Source organism: Bactrocera oleae, chromosome 5, assembly GCF_042242935.1.
Source record: "Bactrocera oleae isolate idBacOlea1 chromosome 5, idBacOlea1, whole genome shotgun sequence".
Lineage (NCBI taxonomy): Eukaryota > Metazoa > Arthropoda > Insecta > Diptera > Tephritidae > Bactrocera > Bactrocera oleae.
In genome coordinates, this window is record NC_091539.1 from 20,044,941 (window position 1) to 20,068,836 (window position 23,896).

The 23,896-nt window shown below is 34.5% G+C and overlaps 1 protein-coding gene across 6 annotated transcripts; it reads left to right on the top strand.

Moving 5' to 3' along the window:
* Positions 1-1,194: 1,194 nt before the first annotated feature.
* On the top strand, positions 1,195-23,896 carry LOC106620596 (glucose-induced degradation protein 4 homolog). Of its 6 annotated transcripts, none has more exons than XM_070109612.1 (4): positions 1,195-1,549; positions 17,384-17,547; positions 17,696-17,863; positions 23,544-23,895. In XM_070109612.1, the coding sequence occupies exons 2-4, from the start codon at positions 17,404-17,406 to the stop codon at positions 23,838-23,840; spliced, it is 609 nt and encodes a 202-aa protein (XP_069965713.1). In that variant the 5' UTR covers positions 1,195-1,549; positions 17,384-17,403; the 3' UTR covers positions 23,841-23,895. The 6 variants fall into 6 exon arrangements, with proteins under 6 accessions (XP_069965713.1, XP_069965717.1, XP_069965718.1 ...); XM_070109616.1 differs by lacking the exon at positions 1,195-1,549 and adding an exon at positions 8,655-8,803 and having other exon boundaries at positions 23,544-23,896; XM_070109617.1 differs by lacking the exon at positions 1,195-1,549 and adding an exon at positions 8,655-8,790 and having other exon boundaries at positions 23,544-23,896.

Sequence of the window (23,896 nt, forward strand, 5' to 3'; positions counted from 1 at the left end):
TGGCCGGAAAAAATCCGGATCCGTTCCGGTTACGTAGATCCGAATGTTATGGAAACGGCAAAAAAAAAAGATTTAGTACCCCGCCCTCTCCTCATATAACGGTTATGTTGCAAACTACTAAAACAGAGATGTTGTGGGACAATGGTGCGCTCCGTCAGCGACATTAGTTCCAAACTCTTGACGATGCGATGAGACGATTAAGTCAGCTGCATGCCGCAGTGCATAGCTCCTCTACTGATTCCAAAAGTGCATCATGTGGCGCAATCTCGGAGGACGTAGCTCCTCCAACCAGGTTATGATTATCCATGAAGCGCTCAAAATGTGATTCAAGTGACTTGAGCTCTTGTTGAAAGTGAAACACATCACGACCTTCTATGGCACCTTCCGAGAAACGTGTATGTATGTGCTTTATTGCTTTCACTGTTGATGTACGCTAATTGAGCTCCGCCATGAAACCCCAAAACCGCAATTACAAAACGAAATTAAAAAATATTTGTCCTCACAGGAGGCACCAAAATGAGGAATACTTAATTTACCAGCGGGTAGAGTTCTCAATGCTTTATTGGGATTTGTACAATTGTGAACGGTTTGTTTGACACCAAACTAGAGATGAGTATAATCAGCACCGAGTTACAATCAGAGAAGAGTTCGTACACACATACATGTCCTCCGACATTTATAGGAGTTCAACGGAATTTAAAATACCGTAACTTTAGATATGCGTAAACAAAGACAATTGTAAAGGGAATGAATGATAAACGAGAAATGACAAATATAAAACTTAGATAAGACAGTATTGCCAGATCAAACTTGACATTATTAAAAAAACTTAATCTAATGTAACTAATCCTAAACAATTAATAGCAGGTACCCTAAATACTGTTTTACTATTTTTATGGTAATTCCTTATAAACAGAATATGAGACCAACATACAAATTTAATACACAACGCGCTTTAGATGTCGCGTGTGTATAGCCATTAAATTGATACTTTTATTCAACAATCCACTGATCGAACTTAAGAGTGAGTTATTGGTAGACGATTTATCAGAAATCCATTATGACAACCGTGACGTAGAGTGTAGGCAACAATCAATAATAATGGTTTGAAGATGTTGTTGTCATGGAAACCGTTTACAATTCTTGAACATTTTGCAGGAAATTTTTAATATAGTGGATTGATATACTTAAATTTTGATATCAATCTATGAATATAGTGAAATATTCATATTTCCGATAATTGCATGTCATTTCTTTGCAAAACTATGTGACGTAGAAAAGTGAGAGTGTTTGCAACTAGAAAGCATTTTCATGAGCGTATAACGTCCGGGTAAACCATCAAAATGACAGATTATTGCCCGCAATAGATTTTTCTAGACTCGTGTATTGTGTCCTCAGGTGCCCGGTTAAAAATTTTGACTGCAATATTTATTGGTTCTGGGAGCGTGATGTAATGTCGCTAAGAAGTATATTTACTGACGGTATCTCAAAACAAATAATATTAAACATTGTGTGATACATTTTATATATAAATAATAATTTACGAAAAGTAAGGAAATGAATTCAATATTTAGAAACATGGACAAGAAAAGTTTACCAAAATTATTCAATAACGAAACATTACTTTGTTGTCAGTGATATATTGTATATTATGCTTTTTCGATATTTAAGTTTAATCGCGATTTGGTCCGAAAGAATGTTTCGTCATAAAAAATAGGGGGGAAAAACTTTAGTATAACGTCCCACGCTTTCGGGGATAAAATGGGTATGGGCGGATAGAGGAGATCCTTCAGATCAAGAATATATATAGATATTGCCGCGGGAAACCTATGGTTTTCAAGATATTTGGGTTTAAAGTTGAAAATTTCGTCTATTTAAAGTACGTATTTTTTCGTTATAGAATGAATTATACAGTTATATTTTTAACTTTTATATCCACTAACACTTCACTAATTCGTTTTTACACATTTTTTTATATTATATCATAAAAAATTGCTTTATTTCAATATTTTAATTATTCTTCAATTTTTGTGATTTTCACAATAACAAGATGGTTGCAAAATGTCAAATAACCAGTGTTACCTTATCGACATCTTTTGTAAGTGAACTGAAAGAAATGAAAGCAGATTATACCCCAATTAAAATATGTTGAAATTCCACTCATTTTTAAAATAAAAACTTGAATAATAACTTTTATAATTTATCCTTTTCCACAATTTAAGCACAACTCACTAAACGCGTTTGAATTTTATTTGGCATATATGAAGTAATTAGCAAATGGAAAAAACGAAACGGTACTTTTCTTCAAACAGTAATTATATCCGTTAGAGAGCATTGATGTTAAGGATTATGTTATACCCTCTATGACAATATTACTTTTTCGCGTAGAACTCCTTTTTGCGTTGGCGGCCTACCGGCCGCACTTCAAAAAAAATAACCCTGGTCGATCCAACACCCGGGTGTACTAAGGTCTTTTTGCGTGGAACTCCTTTTTGCGTTGGCGGCCTTCGGCCTCGCTTCAAAAAAAAATAACCCTGGTCGATCCAACACCTGGGTTTATCAAAAGAAGGAAACTAAATGATTTATTAGTGTCCATCAACAATTATGATTCCTGTATCTAGAGTATAATATCTGTTTATTTTATTTTTCTTCGTTTACAAAATATATTAGTATGGCAACACTGATGTTTTGACATTCACAACCATTTTGTTATTGTCAAAATTGATAAAATTGAAGAATGATTTAAATATTGAAATAAAGCTATTTTTTATGATATAATATAAAAAAAATGTGTAAAAACGAATTAGTGAAGTGTTAGTGGATATAAAAGTTAAAAATATAAGTGTATAATTCATTCTATAACGAAAAAATACGTACTTTAAATAGTCGAAATTTTGAACTTTAAACCCAAATATCGTGAAAACAATAGGTTTCCCGCGGCTATATCTATATATATTCTTGATCTGGAAGATCTCCTCGATCCGCCCATACCCATTTTATCACCGAAAGCGTGGGACGTTATTCTAAAGCCGACCCAAAAGGGGATTCAATTCAGCGAGACAGGCACGATTATCTGTAATAAAGGAACCTTTTTATTATTTTGTGAATAGAAAGAATTGAAGATACATATGTTCATTAAATGTGAATTAAAGTTATGGGGTCGGCTTTAGCATACCACCTCACGAGTTCAGGGTTAAAATGGTCATGGGTCGGCTTTAGTATACCGTCCAAGGCTTTCGGGGATAAAATGGGGGTGGGCTTTTGTTTAGCATCCCACGATTTCAGGGTTAAGAGGGGAAGGTTGGATAGAGGATATCCTCCAGATCAAGAATATATATAGATATTGCCGCGGGAAACTTATAGTTTTCGAAATATTTACGTTTAAAGTTGAAAATTTCAACTATTTTAAGTACGTATTTTTGCGATTTAAAATGAATTATACACTTTTTTTTTTCTTTTTTATATCCACTAACACTTGACTATTTATTTTTTCGACATTTTTTTTATTAGATGCTGCAAAAATAGCTTTATTTCCATATTTAAATCATACTTCAATTTTATTAATTTTGACAATAACAAAATGGTGGTGAATGTCAAAACAGCAGTGTTGCCATACTAATATATTTTGTAAACGAAGAAAAATAAAATAAACAGAGATTATACCCTAGATACAGGAAACAACGCAAAAAGAAGTTCTGCGCAAAAAAATCTCGATACACCCCAGTGTTGGACCGACCAGGGTTATTTTTTTGAAGCGCGGGCGAAGTCCGCCAATGCAAAAAGAAGTTCTGCGCAAAAAAACCTCGATACACCCCGGTGTTGGACCGACCAGGGTTATTTTTTTAAAGCGCGGCCGAAGGCCGCCTACCCATAAGGGGTTCTACGCGAAAAGAAATTGTTACATCCAGGTGTTGAACCGACCAGGGTTATTTTTTTTGAAGCGCGGCCGAAGGCCCCCAACTCCACAAAGGAAGTTCTACAAGAAAAAGTAATATTGTCATAGAGTGTATAACGTAATATTTAACATCAATGCTCTGTAATAGTTTATTTCTCTAGGTTTTGGATTCCTGTATTTGGGGTATTATCTGTTTTAACTTCTTTCAGTTCAATTACAAAAGATGTCGATAAGGTAACACTGGTTATTTGACATTTTGCAACCCTTTTGTAATTGTCGGAATTAATAGAATTTAACAATAATTTAATAATTGAATTAAACTATTTTTGCACTATATAATGTAAAATAAATGTGTACAAACGAATTAGTGAAGTGTTAGTGGGTATAAAAGTGGAAAATGACTTGTCTATTCGTAAGAAAATAAAACTTTATTTGTCTTACGCTGGGCAGAAAAGGTATGAAGATGTCGATAAGGTAACACTGGTTATTTGACATTTTGCAACCCTTTTGTAATTGTCGGAATTAATAGAATTTAACAATAATTTAATTATTGAATTAAACTATTTTTGCACTATATAATGTAAAATAAATGTGTACAAACGAATTAGTGAAGTGTTAGTGGGTATAAAAGTGGAAAATTACTTGTCTATTCGTAAGAAAATAAAACTTTATTTGTCTTACGCTGGGCAGAAAAGGTATGCGTAAAAGGTACCCACAAAATAAATTGTTGGAAAACATAAATGTATATACTTTTTATAAAAACCAATTTATTTTATATTCCTTAAAGCACATTAAATATAATATATTGTATATACTTCTTATAAAAATCAATTAATTTGATATTCCTTAAAGCACATTAAATATAATATTTGGTATATACTTCTTATAAAAATCAATTTATTTGATATTCCTTAAAGCACATTAAATATGTAGATATAAACAAAACCCAACATACCGACGAATAGAAAATTCATTAGAAAAAGTCTGTGTACATACATATATTTCATAATCTGGAGAACTTTCTCTATCGGTACATACCAATTTTAACCCCAAATTCCGGGGATGCTGTTCTAAAATGTACCCCTCTATTTAATTCTAAGGTATCGAAAAGGCTATAAAGTTTCAATGTCGCAAACAAGATAAAGCAGTTGAAGGGCATCCCAATTTCTATTCCAGTGACGCATTGGTCGTCTGTACACTGTTCACCTGAACAATACCCCATACTTCTATCTGCAGTTGCTGTTAATTAATGTACGTGGATGGACAGTCTACCCAGATTTAAGTCAGTCAACAGTCGACGGTTAGCTGTGCGCCACCTATGTTGTTGTTTTCCCACTAAAAGAGCTGTATCGGCGGGGTCTGACCATAAGGAGAAAGGTGTTAGATGAGTGGGGTCCGTTGGGCATGCAAAGAGGTGGTGTCATGCGGATACTCTTTGCATGCTGGACTTATGTATGATATGTCGGGGTCGATTCTGCATAGGTATGTGTTTAACCTGCTACAGTATCCAGAACGAAGATACGCCACCTATCGACAAGCTTGCCTTGTTTGGAACAAAATCTTCTTGATGCATATTGAGACACTACACTCTATGATGAACAAAATACATCAAATACACACGTTATTTGCTATAATATGGGCAACCTGCGTCTAATCTCATCCAAAAGATCTTTGGCAAAGTGCAAGGACTACATGCGTAAAGATATTCTACATTGTTTGTGCGCTGCTAATCAAAATCCGCAAAATTACGATTCTTTTGGCACTGCGATCTGATTGTACGGGCGGATAGAGGATATACACATATACCTGCCTCTGACTTATAGTTTTCGAGATATTTGTATTTAAAGTTCCAAAATTTGTTAAAGTTATGCACGCCCTACACTATGTTTAACACCCTGTCGACCCATTTGTCAACTCATTTGTACACATTAAAATATATCCATAATATAGATTTATTGTGCATTTTTAAAGTAAGTAAATATATTATATATAAGAATATATTAATGACAAATATCAGTATTGCCACATGCTGTGTTGTGCAAAAATTATCAAAAAATGTTTTGTTGTTGTTGTTGTAGCGGCAGAATTTTGTCGAGTTGACAGTCCTTGGCCGGAAAAAATCCGGATCCATTCCGGTTACGTAGATCCGAATGTTATGGAAACGGCAAAAAAAAAAGATTTAGTACCCCGCCCTCTCCTCATATAACGGTTATGTTGCAAACTACTAAAACAGAGATGTTGTGGGACAATGGTGCGCTCCGTCAGCGACATTAGTTCCAAACTCTTGACGATGCGATGAGACGATTAAGTCTGCTGCATGCCGCAGTACATAGCTCCTCTACTGATTCCAAAAGTGCATCATGTGGCGCAATCTCGGAGGACGTAGCTCCTCCAACCAGACGATTATGATTATCCATGAAGCGCTCAAAATGTGATTCAACTGACTTGAGCTCTTGTTGGAAGTGAAACACATCACGACCTTCTATGGCACCTTCCGAGAAACGTGTATGTATGTGCTTTATTGCTTTCACTGTTGATGTACGCTAATTGAGCTCCGCCATGAAACCCCAAAACCGCAATTACAAAACGAAATTAAAAAATATTTGTCCTCACAGGAGGCACCAAAATGAGGAATACTTAATTTACCAGCGGGTAGAGTTCTCAATGCTTTATTGGGGTTTGTACAATTGTGAACGGTTGGTTTGACACCAAACTAGAGATGAGTACAATCAGCACCGAGTTACAATCAGAGAAGAGTTCGTACACACATACATGTCCTCCGACATTTATAGGAGTTCAACGGAATTTAAAATACCGTAACTTTAGATATGCGTAAACAAAGACAATTGTAAAGGGAATGAATGATAAACGAGAGATGACAAATATAAAACTTAGATAAGACAGTATTGCCAGATCAAACTTGACATTATTAAAAAAACAACTTAATCTAATGTAACTAATCCTAAACAATTAATAGCAGGTACCCTAAATACTGTTTTACTATTTTTATGGTAATTCCTTATAAACAGAATATGAGACCAACATACAAATTTAATACACAACGCGCTTTAGATGTCGCGTGTGTATAGCCATTAAATTGATACTTTTATTCAACAATCCACTGATCGAACTTAAGAGTGAGTTATTGGTAGACGATTTATCGAGAAAACCATTATGACAACCGTGACGTAGAGTGTAGGCAACAATCAATAATAAATGTTTGAAGATGTTGTTGTCATGGAAACCGTTTACAATTCTTGAACATTTTGCAGGAAATTTTTAATATAGTGGAGTGATATACTTAAATTTTGATATCAATCTATGAATATAGTGAAATATTCATATTTCCGATAATTGCATGTCATTTCATTGCAAAACTATGTGACGTAGAAAAGTGAGAGTGTTTGCAACTAGAAAGCATTTTCATGAGCGTACAACGTTCGGGTAAACCATCAAAATGACAGATTATTGCCCGCAATAGATTTTTCTAGACTCGTGTATTGTGTCCTCAGGTGCCCGGTTAAAAATTTTGACTGCAATATTTATTGGTTCTGGGAGCGTGATGTAATGTCGCTAAGAAGTATATTTACTGACGGTATCTCAAAACAAATAATATTAAACATTGTGTGATACATTTTATATATAAATAAAATTTACGAAAAGTAAGGAAATGAATTCAATATTTAGAAACATGGACAAGAAAAGTTTACCAAAATTATTCAAGTAACGAAACATTACTTTGTTGTCAGTGATATATTGTATATTATGCTTTTTCGATATTTAAGTTTAATCGCGATTTGGTCCGAAAGAATGTTTCGCCATAAAAAAAGGGGATTCAATTCAGCGAGACAGGCACGATTATTTGTTATAAAGGAACCTTTTTATTATTTTGTGAATAGAAAGAATTGAAGATGCATATGTATATTAAATGTGAATTAAAGTTATGGGGTCGGCTTTAGCATACCACCCCACGAGTTCAGGATTAAAATGGTAATGGGTCGGCTTTAGTATACCGTCCCAGGCTTTCGGGGATAAAATGGGGGTGGGCTTTTGTTTAGCATCCCACGATTTCAAGGTTAAGAGGGGAAGGTTGGATAGAGGATATTCTCCAGGGGTCGGCTTTAGAATAACGTCCCACGCTTTCGTGGATAAAATGGGTATGGGCGGATAGAGGAGATCCTCCAGATCAAGAATAGCCGCGGGAAACTTATAGTTTTCGAGATATTTGCGTTTAAAGTTGAAAATTTCAACTATTTAAAGTACTTATTGTTGCGATTTAAAATGAATTATACACTTTTATTTTTCACTTTTATAGCCACTAACACTTGACTAATTCGTTTTTAGAAATTTTTTTTATATTAGATGCTGCAAAAATAGCTTTATTTCCATATTTAAATCATTCTTCAATTTCTACGCAAAAAGGGGTTCTACGCGCAAAGAAATTGTTACATCCAGGTGTTGGACCGACCAGGGTTATTTTTTTTGAAGCGCGGCCGAAGGCCGCCAACGCAAAAGGAAGTTCTACAAGAAAAAGTAATATTGTCATAGAGGGTATAACGTAATACTTAACATCAATGCTCTGTAATAGTTTATTTCTCTAGGTTTTGGATTCCTGTATTTGGGGTATTATCTGTTTTAACTTCTTTCAGTTCAATTACAAAAGATGTCGATAAGGTAACACTGGTTATTTGACATTTTGCAACCCTTTTGTTATTGTCGGAATTAAGAGAATTTAACAATAATTTAATTATTGAATTAAACTATTTTTGCACTATATAATGTAAAATAAATGTGTACAAACGAATTAGTGAAGTGTTAGTGGGTATAAAAGTGGAAAATTACTTGTCTATTCGTAAGAAAATAAAACTTTATTTGTCTTACGCTCGGCAGAAAAGGTATGCGTAAAAGGTACCCACAAAATAAATTGTTGGAAAACATAAATGTATATATTTTTTATAAAAACCAATTTATTTTATATTCCTTAAAGCACATTAAATATATTGTATATACTTCTTATAAAAATCAATTTATTTGATATTCCTTAAAGCACATTAAATATGTAGATATAAACAAAACCCAACATACCGACGAATAGAAAATTCATTAGAAAAAGTCTGTGTACATACATATATTTCATAATCTGGAGAACTTTCTCTATCAGTACATACCCATTTTAACCCCAAATTCCGGGGATGCTGTTCTAAAATGTACCCCTATATTTAATTCTAAGGTATCGAAAAGGCTATAAAGTTTCAATGTCGCAAACAAGATAAAGCAGTTGAAGGGCATCCCAATTTCTATTCCAGTGACGCATTGGTCGTCTGTACACTGTTCACCTGAACAATACCCCATACTTCTATCTGCAGTTGCTGTTAATTAATGTACGTGGATGGACAGTCTTCCCAGATTTAAGTCAGTCAACAGTCGACGTTTAGCTGTGCGCCACCTATGTTGTTGTTTTCCCACTAAAAGAGCTGTATCGGCGGGGTCGGACCATAAGGAGAAAGGTGTTAGATGAGTGGGGTCCGTTGGGCATGCAAAGAGGTGGTGTCATGCGGATACTCTTTGCATGCTGGACTTATGTATGATATGTCGGGGTGGATTCTGCGTAGGTATGTGTTTAACCTGCTACAGTATCCAGAACGAAGATACGCCACCTATCGACAAGCTTGCCTTGTTTGGAACAAAATCTTCTTGATGCATATTGAGACACTACACTCTATGATGAACAAAATACATCAAATACACACGTTATTTGCTATAATATGGGCAACCTGCGTCTAATCTCATCCAAAAGATCTTTGGCAAAGTGCAAGGACTACGTGCGTAAAGATATTTTACATTGTTTGTGCGCTGCTAATCAAAATCCGCAAAATTACGATTCTTTTGGCACTGCGATCTGATTGTACGGGCGGATAGAGGATATACACATATACCTGCCTCTGACTTATAGTTTTCGAGATATTTGTATTTAAAGTTCCAAAATTTGTTAAAGTTATGCACGCCCTACACTATGTTTAACACCCTGTCGACCCATTTGTCAACTCATTTGTACACATTAATATATATCCATAATATAGATTTATTGTGCATTTTTAAAGTAAGTAAATATATTATATATAAGAAATTTGTATTTTTACATTAATGACAAATATCAGTATTGCTACATGCTGTGTTGTGCAAAAATTATCAAAAAATGTTTTGTTGTTGTTGTTGTAGCCGCAGAATTTTGTCGAGTTGACAGTCCTTGGCCGGAAAAAATCCGGATCCGTTCCGGTTACGTAGATCCGAATGTTATGGAAACGGCAAAAAAAAAAGATTTAGTACCCCGCCCTCTCCTCATATAACGGTTATGTTGCAAACTACTAAAACAGAGATGTTGTGGGACAATGGTGCGCTCCGTCAGCGACATTAGTTCCAAACTCTTGACGATGCGATGAGACGATTAAGTCTGCTGCATGCCGCAGTACATAGCTCCTCTACTGATTCCAAAAGTGCATCATGTGGCGCAATCTCGGAGGACGTAGCTCCTCCAACCAGACGATTATGATTATCTATGAAGCGCTCAAAATGTGATTCAAGTGACTTGAGCTCTTGTGGGAAGTGAAACGTGTATGTATGTGCTTTATTGCTTTCACTGTTGATGTACGCTAATTGAGCTCCGCCATGAAACCCCAAAACCGCAATTACAAAACGAAATTAAAAAATATTTGTCCTCACAGGAGGCACCAAAATGAGGAATACTTAATTTACCAGCGGGTAGAGTTCTCAATGCTTTATTGGGGTTTGTACAATTGTGAACGGTTTGTTTGACACCAAACTAGAGATGAGTACAATCAGCACCGAGTTACAATCAGAGAAGAGTTCGTACGCACATACATGTCCTCCGACATTTATAGGAGTTCAACGGAATTTAAAATACCGTAACTTTAGATATGCGTAAACAAAGACAATTGTAAAGGGAATGAATGATAAACGAGAGATGACAAATATAAAACTTAGATAAGACAGTATTGCCAGATCAAACTTGACATTATTAAAAAAACAACTTAGTCTAATGTAACTAATCCTAAACAATTAATAGCAGGTACCCTAAATACTGTTTTACTATTTTTATGGTAATTCCTTATAAACAGAATATGAGACCAACATACAAATTTAATACACAACGCGTGTACTGGATTGATTTACTTAAATTTTGATATCAATCTATGAATATAGTGAAATATTCATATTTCCGATAATTGCATGTCATTTCATTGCAAAACTATGTGACGTAGAAAAGTGAGAGTGTTTGCAACTAGAAAGCATTTTCATGAGCGTATAACGTCCGGGTAAACCATCAAAATGACAGATTATTGCCCGCAATAGATTTTTCTAGACTCGTGTATTGTGTCCTCAGGTGCCCGGTTAAAAATTTTGACTGCAATATTTATTGGTTCTGGTAGCGTGATGTAATGTCGCTAAGAAGTATATTTACTGACGGTATCTCAAAACAAATAATATTAAACATTGTGTGATACATTTTATATATAAATAAAATTTACGAAAAGTAAGGAAATGAATTCAATATTTAGAAACATGGACAAGAAAAGTTTACCAAAATTATTCAAGTAACGAAACATTACTTTGTTGTCAGTTATATATTGTATATTATGCTTTTTCGATATTTAAGTTTAATCGCGATTTGGTCCGAAAGAATGTTTCGTCATAAAAAAAGGGGATTCAATTCAGCGAGACAGGCACGATTATTTGTTATAAAGGAACGTTTTTATTATTTTGTTAATAGAAAGAATTGAAGATGCATATGTATATTAAATGTGAATTAAAGTTATGGGGTCGGCTTTAGCATACCACCCCACGAGTTCAGGATTAAAATGGTCATGGGTCGGCTTTAGTATACCGTCCCAGGCTTTCGGGGGTAAAATGGGGATGGGCTTTTGTTTAGCATCCCACGATTTCAAGGTTAAGAGGGGAAGGTTGGATAGAGGATATTCTCCAGATCAAGAATATATATAGATATTGCCGCGGGAAACTTATAGTTTTCGAAATATTTACGTTTAAAGTTGAAAATTTTAACTATTTTAAGTACGTATATTTGCGATTTAAAATGTATACACTTATTTTTTTTTTTTATCCACTAACACTTGACTAATTAGTTTTTCGACATTTTTTATATTAGATGCTGCAAAAATAGCTTTTTTTCGGGGATAAAATGGGTATGGACGAATAGAGGAGATCCTCTAGATCAAGAACATATATATACAGCCGCGGGAAACTTATAGTTTTCGAGATATTTACGTTTAAAGTTGAAAATTTCAACTATTTAAAGTACGTATTTTTCCGTTTTAAATTGAAATTACGCTTTTACTTTTCACTTTTATAGCCACTAACACTTGACTAATTCGTTTTTAGAAATTTTTTTTTATATTAGATGCTGCAAAAATAGCTTTATTTCCATATTTAAATCATTCTTCAATTTTAATAATTTTGACAATAACAAAATGGTGGTGAATGTCAAAACAGCAGTGTTGCCACACTAATATATTTTGTAAACGAAGAAAAATAAAATAATCAGAGATTATACCCTAGATACAGGAAACAATGCAAAAAGAATTTCTGCGCAAAAAAACCTCTATACACCCCGGTGTTGGACCGACCAGGGTTATTTTTTTTGGAGCGCGGCGAAGGCCGCCAATGCAAAAGGATGTTCTACAAGAAAAAGTAATATTGTCAAAGAGGGTATAACGTAATACTTAACATCAATGCTCTGTAATAAATTATTTCTCTAGGTTTTGGATTCCTGTATTTGGGGTATTATCTGTTTTAACTTCTTTCAGTTCAATTACAAAAGATGTCGATAAGGTAACACTGGTTATTTGACATTTTGCAACCCTTTTGTTATTGTCGGAATTAATAGAATTTAACAATAATTTAATTATTGAATTAAACTATTTTTGCAATATATAATGTAAAATAAATGTGTACAAACGAATTAGTGAAGTGTTAGTGGGTATACAAGTGGAAAATTACTTGTCTATTCGTAAGAAAATAAAACTTTATTTGTCTTACGCTGGGCAGAAAAGGTATTCGTAAAAGGTACCCACAAAATAAATTGTTGGAAAACATAAATGTATATACTTTTTATAAAAACCAATTTATTTTATATTCCTTAAAGCACATTAAATATATTGTATATACTTCTTATAAAAATCAATTTATTTGATATTCCTTAAAGCACATTAAATATGTAGATATAAACAAAACCCAACATACCGACGAATAGAAAATTCATTAGAAAAAGTCTGTGTACATACATATATTTCATAATCTGGAGAACTTTCTCTATCAGTACATACCCATTTTAACCCCAAATTCCGGGGATGCTGTTCTAAAATGTACCCCTCTATTTAATTCTAAGGTATCGAAAAGGCTATAAAGTTTCAATGTCCCAAACAAGATAAAGCTGTTGAGGGCATCCCAATTTCTATTTCAGTGACGCATTGGTCGTCTGTACACTGTTCACCTGAACAATACCCCATACTTCTATCTGCAGTTGCTGTTAATTAATGTACGTGGATGGACAGTCTTCCCAGATTTAAGTCAGTCAACAGTCGACGGTTAGCTGTGCGCCACCTATGTTGTGGTTTTCCCACTAAAAGAGCTGTATCGGCGGGGTCGGACCATAAGGAGAAAGGTGTTAGATGAGTGGGGTCCGTTGGGCATGCAAAGAGGTGGTGTCATGCGGATACTCTTTGCATGCTGGACTTATGTATGATATGTCGGGGTCGATTCTGCATAGGTATGTGTTTAACCTGCTACAGTATCCAGAACGAAGATACGCCACCTATCGACAAGCTTGCCTTGTTTGGAACAAAATTTTCTTGATGCATATTGAGACACTACACTCTATGATGAACAAAATACATCAAATACACACGTTATTTGCTATAATATGGGCAACCTGCGTCTAATCCCATCCAAAAGATCTTTGGCAAAGTGCAAGGACTACATGCGTAAAGATATTCTACATTGTTTGTGCGCTGCTAATCAAAATCCGCAAAATTACGATTCTTTTGGCACTGCGATCTGATTGTACGGGCGGATAGAGGATATACACATATACCTGCCTCTGACTTATAGTTTTCGAGATATTTGTATTTAAAGTTCCAAAATTTGTTAAAGTTATGCACGCCCTACACTATGTTTAACACCCTGTCGACCCATTTGTCAACTCATTTGTACACATTAAAATATATCCATAATATAGATTTATTGTGCATTTTTAAAGTAAGTAAATATATTATATATAAGAAATTTGTATTTTTACATTAATGACAAATATCAGTATTGCCACATGCTGTGTTGTGCAAAAATTATCAAAAAATGTTTTGTTGTTGTTGTTGTAGCGGCAGAATTTTGTCGAGTTGATCCGTTCCGGTTACGTAGATCCGAATGTTATGGAAACGGCAAAAAAAAAGATTGAGTACCCCGCCCTCTCCTCATATAACGGTTATGTTGAAAACTACTAAAACTTCGATAACTCACTGAATAAATGAGCCACAAGCATTAAATTTCACAATCAGGATGGCAGGGAAGGGCTTTGTGTGAGGCATTGTAAAAATTGGAAAACGGGCGTGGTACCGCTCATATTTAAGTGAAATCCCTTACCACAAGAACTGACCGAAACCAAATTTGGTGTGTGATGTTATCCAATTATTGCCATTGTAGACTATGGAAATTAGCGAAATCGGTTGACAACCACGCCTACTTCCCATATAACAAACTTTTAATTCCATCTGATTCTTTCACTTTACAGTACGCAATCAATATACCTAATAAAAATATTTCAAACTTTCGGTTGACTTTATACCGCATAATAATATTGTATCTTCTTGCCTGCGGTTATAAATAATAGATACAATCCTTCCTACTTTTACTTATAATATATACGAAAATTCCGTATACCACTTTACCTTGTGAGAGTTTAAAACGTTCGGTTACACTCGAACATAGACCTTCCTTACTTGTTCAAATGTATTTTGATTGCATGCTTCCTCCAAAAATCTCCTCTGTGCAGAATGTTTCCATGCAGGGGAATATTCAGCGGCTCCACCATATTTCAAATCTATGGTTAAAATTCGGTGCTTGTGGTCACAAATCTGCATATATTGGTGTAGTAAAGAGAAATCTATTATTTTTCCAACAGATGGCGTTATTTATCTGTATCTCGCGTTGTATAAGTTGGATCGGGTTCCGCTAGATGGCGTTAGAAAGATGACGTTCCGTACTAAAAAAGTTTTTCTGACGGTTTTGTTTGAGCGCGCGTCAAAGATGGACACTAGCAAAGAGGAAATACGCTATATTTTACAACTTTTCTTCGATAAGGGCGAAAACAGAGGTCAGGTGGCTGAAAATGTGAATAGTTTATGGTCCTGATACTGTAACAGCTAATCACACGCAAGGCCAGGAAAGTTTTGCTGTATGTTTCGTGGTATTGGCAGGAAATTATCTACTATGAGCTGTTCCCATACGGCAAAACTCTTAACTCGAAACTGTACTGTCAACAATTGGACCATCTGAAGGAAGTAATCGCGCAGAACCGGCCAGCTTTGGCCAATAGAAGACGAAATGTGTCAAGGTCATAGAAGGCCAGCTATAGGCACTGGGGTCCACATATTTAGTACTTAGGGGCTTGAATAGTTTTGGTTCGATTTAGACAATTTTTAGTCACAAGGTGGCATACTTTAAACGTATTATTCACGCAAAGTTTTACCCCGATATAATCATTGTTGCTTGATATGTATAGTGGAAAGTGAAAGAATCAGATGGAATTGAAAATGGTGTTATATGGAAAATAGGCGTGGTTGTAGTCCAATTTCGCCCATTTTTGCACTATAACATAAAAATACGAAAAGAACGTTACGCACCGAATTTGGTTGAAATCGGTTAAACAGATCCCAAGATATTTGTTTTCACCTAACAGTGGGCGGTGCCACACCCACTGACTAATTTTGAACGCGGTTCCTATAAAGTCATCTCATACCATCCCAGAGATAAAATTTAATGTCTCTGGCGTGTTTAGTGCTTGATTTATCGCGCTCTTAGTAGTTTTTAACAGTACCGTTATATGGGGAGTGGGCGGAGTTGCCACCCTTTTTGTAGGTAGAGGTTCTAAAAACATTTGCTTCCAGTGAATTTTGTTATTATAGCATTAGCGGCTTAGGAGATATGCACATTAAACCCATTAGGTGCGGGACCAGGCCCACTTAAAAAAATTTTTTTAACTGCAGATGCCCCTCCCTATTGTGATCCTGTATACCAAATAAGAGTCTTGTATCTTGTTGTGGAGCTTAGTTATGGCAATTTATTTGTTTTTGATTAATGGCGTGTTGTGGGCGTGGCAGTAGTCCGATTACGCCCATCTGCAATACCAACCGTCTCACGGTACCAAGAAACATGTCTACCAAGTTTCATAAAGATATCTCAATTTTTACTCAAGTTAGAGCTTGCACGGACGGACGGACGGGCGGACGTACAGACAGTCCCCCGGATTTCAACTCGTCTCTTCATCCTGATTATTTATATATATATAACCCTATATCTAACTCGATTAGTTTTAGTTGATACAAACAACCGTTACGTGAACAAAACTATTATACTCTGTAGCAACAGGTTGCGAGAGTATAACAATGTATATTCCTATTTTCATTTTTGTGATAACGGGATTTTGGTGTAAGAACAAGTAAACATAGGCTCCATTAAGTCTGCGTTCAGTTAGATTGAATTGGAAATACCGTTACTTCTCAAGAATTTTTTCCTTATTTTTGCGTAGATTCTATTGTGTTTTAATATAATAAGTCGTTTAAAGAGCTCGTGACGCGTTTTAATAATATTTAAAAAAATGGAAACCCAAGCAAAAGAAATAAGTCTGTCGGAAAGAAAAATTATCATTAAGTTGTGAAAAAATGGCGAAAGTTTCAGAAAAACTGGGAAAACTATTGGAAGATTCTTCTGTCCAGCGGGGTCGTAAACAATTAAAAAAAGCCGGAATTTTAACGTCAAAACCGCGATCTGGCCGGCCAAAGTCTTTACTATTTCCGCAGTATGCTTTGGGTCATTATCTTGTTGGAACCAAAACGTCGAAGATAATCCAAGATTCTCTGCACTTTGTTTCAAATTGTGTTTTAAAATGTTCAAATATCACTTATCTATTGTGGATTCAATAAATATAACTAGTTCTTTTATTTTTTTACATTTATTTTTGTCCCTCTGTATTAATTATACTATTTTTTTTGGCATTTTTTAGTTTTGTATTTATTTCTAATTCTCGTGTATATTTCCCATCTTTCACTGGTATTTTCAAACTTTGCAGCTTGATATGCGTTAATCTGTTTGTTTTAAGTATTTTTAAATTTTGGTTAAATCACCTATTGGTCTTACCATACAACTTTTTCTGATATTTTTCTAACTTTAAAATTTTTTTAGAGTCCTAAATTTCAAAAAGGATGCTTGTAAGTTATGCGATACCAGCACTTCCTTCCAATTCATCTCAAGATGGTATCCGAGAAACAATGTTATATAGTGGATCAAAGTTTAAAGGATTTCAAAAGTCTCAAGGAAATTCATATGACGTGGAAGTTGTTCTGCAGGTACTTTAAATTTAAAATTTACAAGGTACAATATTTAAAAAGGCTTGAAATAACCACTGGAAATTGAGTTATAAACCATAATAAGTTGTATCAGTGTACTTCTAATAAGTAGATGCCTGTTCAAAAAATATTACTTTTTATATTTTAGCATATCGATTTGCAAAATTCTTTTTTATGTGGATATTTAAAAATTAATGGACTGACCTTCGAATTTCCAACTCTTACAACATTTTTTGATGGAGAAATTATATCGAAGAAATATCCATTTTTAACCAGAAAATGGGAAGCAGATGAGGATGTTGACAAAGGGCATTGGGTAAGAATGATTAAGAGATTCAATTTTTTCAGTAAACATATGTTTTTACTTGTATAATGGACATATGTACATATACCCGACTGAAGTACGAACACTTATAGGAGATTATTTTTAAATATGATTGAATAAAATTGTATCCAATATATTAGGGATCACCAAACTTTGTCCGCACTTAAAGATTGCACAATTATAAAAGAAGCTGAAAATGCTAGTTTATTTGGTTGCACAATTTATATTATTTTTCGAATTGAGTTAATGTGATTTTACTTAATAAAGTTCTAAAGATATCCATTTTTGTTAAAAATTATCGGAATAAAGTTCGCTGAATGTAGTGTAGGCACGTGCGGAACCGCGTTGTGACGAAGTAGTAGCGCACGGGAGCTGTCACATCGAATTAATGTATAAGCGAACGATTCAATCCTTTTTGTTGGTTGGTGGTGTGAGGCGTCCTCGTGTATGTGTTCTCAGGTGTAGTTTGTACTATTAGTGTGTACTATTAAGGTATGGCAATAATGTACCCGTCATTAGTGTATACAAGTATATGCGAGGGGAGGCTTAGTTCATTTAACCATCCTGGGCCCCCTAGGCGAATATTTTGCCTAGTATTACCTATATTGGCTATATTATGCATTTCGGCGTGCTGCTAATGGAGTAGAAGAGGTCGCAAATATTAGCTGTAAGCAGCAATTTTGGTTTTAATCGATTTGTACAATATTTTGGTATAGGCTTGAGATATGCAACTTTATTGTGACCGTTTGATTTTCAATATTTGGCAATACAATAAGTAGTGATTGTATATACGATTTTTTCTTTTATCGATTTGTTATGCGGATTGTTTATGATTGCCTTTTCTGTATTATCGGCAATTATTTGCAATTTCTTTACTATCGGCTTATGAAGGAATGCGACTCCACGCCTGTTTCAGATATGCTCAGAATGGGTTCTCCTTTGCCCTGGGGTAGGTGATTGGCCGTGAATTGAGAACGGCTTCATTTCGAGTTAGTAACGTGGTAAATTCGTCATAGTTAGATTTGTAAGCTCCTTTTTTTGACGTGGGATTTGAAGCTTTTTGCTTTTACAACTGATTCCCATAAACCACCCCTATGAGGGGCGCTTAGAAAGATGCGACGCTTGCTTTTTGCAAGTCTAGGAGCATCGCTGTATCACCGTTTGAGTATGGCGTTCTCTTATCTTTATTTTTGTGTTGTTCTATAAATTTGAAAATATATTATACTACTCTGAGGGGCTCGGGAGAACGGTAAAATCGTTCAAGGATGTTAGTATCATCCAATATTGTATACTGTGTAGATTTTTCTAGGGCAATTATGTCCCGCATGGACGAGTGTACGTGTGATGGAATATATGTGTGTTACCAGGCTAGAGGAATTTCGGAATCGGAGCAGCGAGATAGTTTATATTTTACCAGGTTGAAATACGTATGTACTGTGAATACTTATTTGGCAATACCACATTGCTGATGATTTTTGAATGAGGATTTTCAACTTGAGTTGGTAATATGAAAAGGGTTTCTTTAACTTGTCCACTTAGTATCCAACCAAAAATAATGTTTTGAGCCAAAAGTGTGTTTGAAATTTTTCTAGATCTATTTGAGCGGGTGTGTTGCATTTTAGATCTGCTAATGTTAGGTGTGAAACCTCTTCCCAATGTTTGCTATTTATATGATAGCTTGGAAGCATGTTTGTAAGTTGCAGTAAGACTTTAGCTTCTGCTTGAATGAGCTTATCCGCTTTGGTGGAAATTAGGATAATGGGGCAGATTTTATTTGAGTTTTGAACTACTCTTTCGCCTATTCCCATTATTTCAAAATTGGCAAATTTTGTTGGCAATTTAAGCATATTTTGTGCCCTAGATGCTATGAAAGATCGTTGTGATCCTTGGTCTATTAAGGCCCTAAGTTTGAACAGTTCTCCTCGGTGCTCGATGGAGACGACTGTTGTGAGTACTACCCTACTTAGAATTTCGCTGTGTTTTTAATGCCTTTGAGAAGCATGGTGCTTCTTGGCAATTTTCGAGATTTGCTTTTGCAATTAAACTGTGGTTCTTTTCTTATAAGCGCTGCTTTGGGGTGAGCTGGCATATGTGCTGTAATGAAGCATTGAGTGGTGTCTTATGATAATAGAAGCAATTGAATTTGCTTTTACAATTTTTATAAGAATGCGCATGTGAGAAGTAGTTTGTACAAACTCTTTTTGTTCCCCCCTGTACATAATTCGCATGACGTTTGTTTAGTCTGTTCAGATGTGAACGACTGAGTTTTGTAAAAGCTTCGACATAATTTGTTTTTGCTACTAGCTTGGGGTCTATTGAATCTTCTTTTTAGGTCGTGTTGAACAATTTTTGTTTTAATTCGTTTTTTTTATCTACCCTTTCAGTGATTTCGTACTGGGTAGTTAGAAAATATTTCATTTGTTGCCACGTTGGGCATTTTTTTTTCGAGATGAGAGCTCCTACAAAAGTAACGATTTTTCTGGTAAAGCCGCGGTGCATATATTTACCAGTATAAAACCGACAAACAATTTGAAACAGGGGATAGTTGTTTGATAAAGTTTATTAGTGTCGTTATTTGTTTATCGACCAATATTCTTTCATTTTCATATCTAGCTTTTAGAGCTTCCTAAGCCAAATTAAAATTATCGTCATTTAGTACGAACTGTTTGACTATTACGTCTGTTTGACCTTTTGTTTTGTATCGGAGGTGATACAATTTCTGTGCTAGTGATAATTTGGTATGGTTGATGTAAACGGCTGTAAACATATCCCTCGGGGTGGATGCCAGAACTTGCCTCTTGATTTTGCACTTGTGGCAGCTCACTTAATTTTGATTTCAAGTACCGATTCAGAGTAATCTCATATCTGTGAAGATAAAATCTAGTTCAGTATCTTGTTAATCTGTTCTGAAATAAATTTAGTATTCTGTTTTGAGCGAAAAGCTCCTGCAGGTGTAGTTTTTTTTTGTCGGTATTAACTATTTTTGTTATATTGTGTTGTTTTTGTTATATATGTGTCAAATTTGACTAAAATTTTCTTAGTATAAACTGATTTAAACGCAGCGATAAATGATAATTAATATAGTATATACGAGTTATTTTTCGGATTAACATTTACTTGCGAAATCAATTTTTTTAATTTGGATTTGTTTTTTTTTAATATTTTGTTGTGATTGTAATTTTAATTTTCTTAATTTATTTTATTAAGAACCGCACTTTAAGTTTAACAATACTTTTTATGTCCTTATGTTGAGGTATTTAGGTACATCCTAATACACGGACTTGTATGTATATATATATATATATATGTGCTTGTGCAATTGAGAGCTCGTTGAAAAGAACAATTCGCTTTTTTTTAGTACGCAATCCTGCTTGTTTGTTGCAAGGGGTATTGCGGGATATTTGCCAATATGGACTACACTGCATATACGTATAATGTTCAAATTACTTCTTTTTGTACCCGCGCTTTTTGTTTTTTGCTTTTTAATTGGCAAAAACATCGAATTTAATAAAAATTTAATTAAAAACAAACAAATTATTCAATATTCGGAGTCATAATATTAGTAACATTATTATTATTTTGGTAAATAGCTATCCCATCTTTTGGCACAGTATCTCGTTTAAATTAAAAAATACAATGGTAATAATTTCCACTTATCTTGGATGATGATTTCGACATCAACTTCGCTGGTAAAAAATCAGAGCGGTTGACAACTTTTCTTTCGAAAAATATGCCAACAGAGAGATTTGTGGCTCCTGTTGAAGATCACTAACAAAAATTGGAAAACAATGAAAATGAAAGAGAACGCGAAATTGAAATTCGCGCCTTGTTCTGTTATACTCTCGCAACCTGTTACTACAGAGCATTATAGTTTTGTTCACCTAACGGTTGTTTGTATTACTAAAACTAATCGAGTTAGATATAAGGCTATATGTTTATATTAGGTAAAGTAAAAAGTTCGTTCGTTTGAGTCACAATCCGCTTCAGAAACGGGTTGATTTTGTTGCGATTCAGCAGCGATTCGCAGATGGAAATTCGGTCCATCATGTTTTTTTGCGTTAGTTCGTGTGGCACCCAAACATCGAGCTTCTTTTTGAATCCAAGGTTATGCAAATGGTTCCAAACGGTCTTCTGGCTTCTTTAGTTGCTCAGCAATTAAATAAGTGCTCACGTGATGGTCTGCTTCCGCTATTTCCATGATTTTATCGCAATTTTCGACGACAAGTCTCCCGACGCGTGGTGCATCTTTGACATCGAAATTACCGGAACGGTACCTAGCAAACCACTTTTGTGCTACACGTTCGTTTACAGTATCGGGCCCATAAACTAAATTAACTTTTTCAGCCGCTGGCTGCTTTTTCGCCTTGATCGAAGAAAAATTGTAAAATATAGCGAATTTTCTCTATGCTGGTGTCCATCTTTGACGTGTGCTCTCAACGTACTGAGTCAATCAATTGAAAGACTGTCAAAGACAAACTTTTAGCGCGAATGAACATGTTTTCAGCGCCGTATAGTATGACATGATGCGGCACGTAACACTAGTACTATGGACAATAAAGCCATCTTTTAGATAAAAACCGAACCTGAACTTTTTACTTGACCTATATAAGGGATCACCAAGCTTTGTCCACAGTCACAGTTTGCACAATTGTAGAAGACACTGAAAATGCTTGTTTATTTGGTTGCACAATTTATATTATTTTTTGATTTGAGTTAATGTGATTTTACATAATAAAGTTATAAAGATATACAATGATTAATAACTAATGGTTCCAAAAGCGAAAAAATATGAAATTAAAGTGACCTTTTAAAAAAAAAAGTGTAATTGTTGACAGCTTAATATTTGATTAAGTTTCTACAAAGTCTCTTAGGCTGTGTGCCAAATGGTAACATTTTGCTGTGCCAAATGGAAAGTAGTTGAAATTCAAAACAAACGCAATTGCGTCGTATGAATGTTTGCCTTGTTATTTAAATAATTAAATATATTCGTAAAATTAACTAAATAAAAATCAAATACTTTACTTGCTGATAACAATATTAATGAAACTGGAAAAAATTAATTAAGTTGAAGATTTGTTATTAATTGAGAAATTTAGGCAACGTGCAGGCCTACTACGGCGCTAGTACATAACAATTTTTTCATCAACTACAAAAATATCATTTTTATTATTTTTACTGAATTCTTTCATCCTAATATTAGTTTGCAATATTTCGGCTAAATAATAAAAGTTCAAAAGGAGTTTACAACTTTCCTTATTTGGAGTATCATTTCTGTATGAAATAGAATAAATAATAACATAAACAAATTAATAATTACGAATTAATAATATATTTTATAACATACTTTTTATGTATGCGGTGTTTTATACAACCTTAGTGGAGAAACTCTTTTTTTCGCAGACTCTATTGTACGAATTCCACTCGATAACTTTGTTGTTGCTTTACATTTAATTTTTTTGACAGAGCAGAAGCGAGCAGAGAAATGGCGAATCGAAAACAGCTAATATTTCACAATATTTAACATATGACTCATCCAATTTGATGAGATCCTCATTCTTGTTCTTCGAAACACGGTGAAATTTAGATTAAACAAGATTAGAAAAGTCTACACTCGAGCTCGTCACAATTATTTCCTTTCGTTATATAAATTAATTTTGTATTCTTTTTTCAGAGCAAATTTGCCGCCTTTTCTGAGTACGAAGAGTCGTTTAATTCGGATAATTTTGACTTTAAAAATTTGGCGAATAGCGACTATGTATTCATGCGATGGAAAGAACATTTCCTAGTGCCGGATCATACGATAAAGGATATAAATGGGGCCTCTTTCGCTGGATTTTATTATATTTGCTTTATAAAATCTAGTGGCAGGGTGGAAGGTTATTATTACCATCGCTCATCAGAGTTATATCAATCTATTGAATTAGAACACATGCCAGAAAATTCTTCCGAAGTGTATGAATTTAGATAAAGTGAAAATTGTAATTTATTTGTTATCATTAAGTCATACAATAAATATTTATCAAA

Bases quoted from the DNA above. Each gene is read 5' to 3' on its own strand.
- LOC106620596 (XM_070109612.1), top strand. From the start codon at position 17,404: ATGCTTGTAAGTTATGCGATACCAGCACTTCCTTCCAATTCATCTCAA. The intron at 17,548-17,695 runs GTACTTTAAATT...TTTATATTTTAG, and splicing joins ACGTGGAAGTTGTTCTGCAG to CATATCGATTTGCAAAATTC. The intron at 17,864-23,543 runs GTAAGAATGATT...TTCTTTTTTCAG, and splicing joins ATGTTGACAAAGGGCATTGG to AGCAAATTTGCCGCCTTTTC.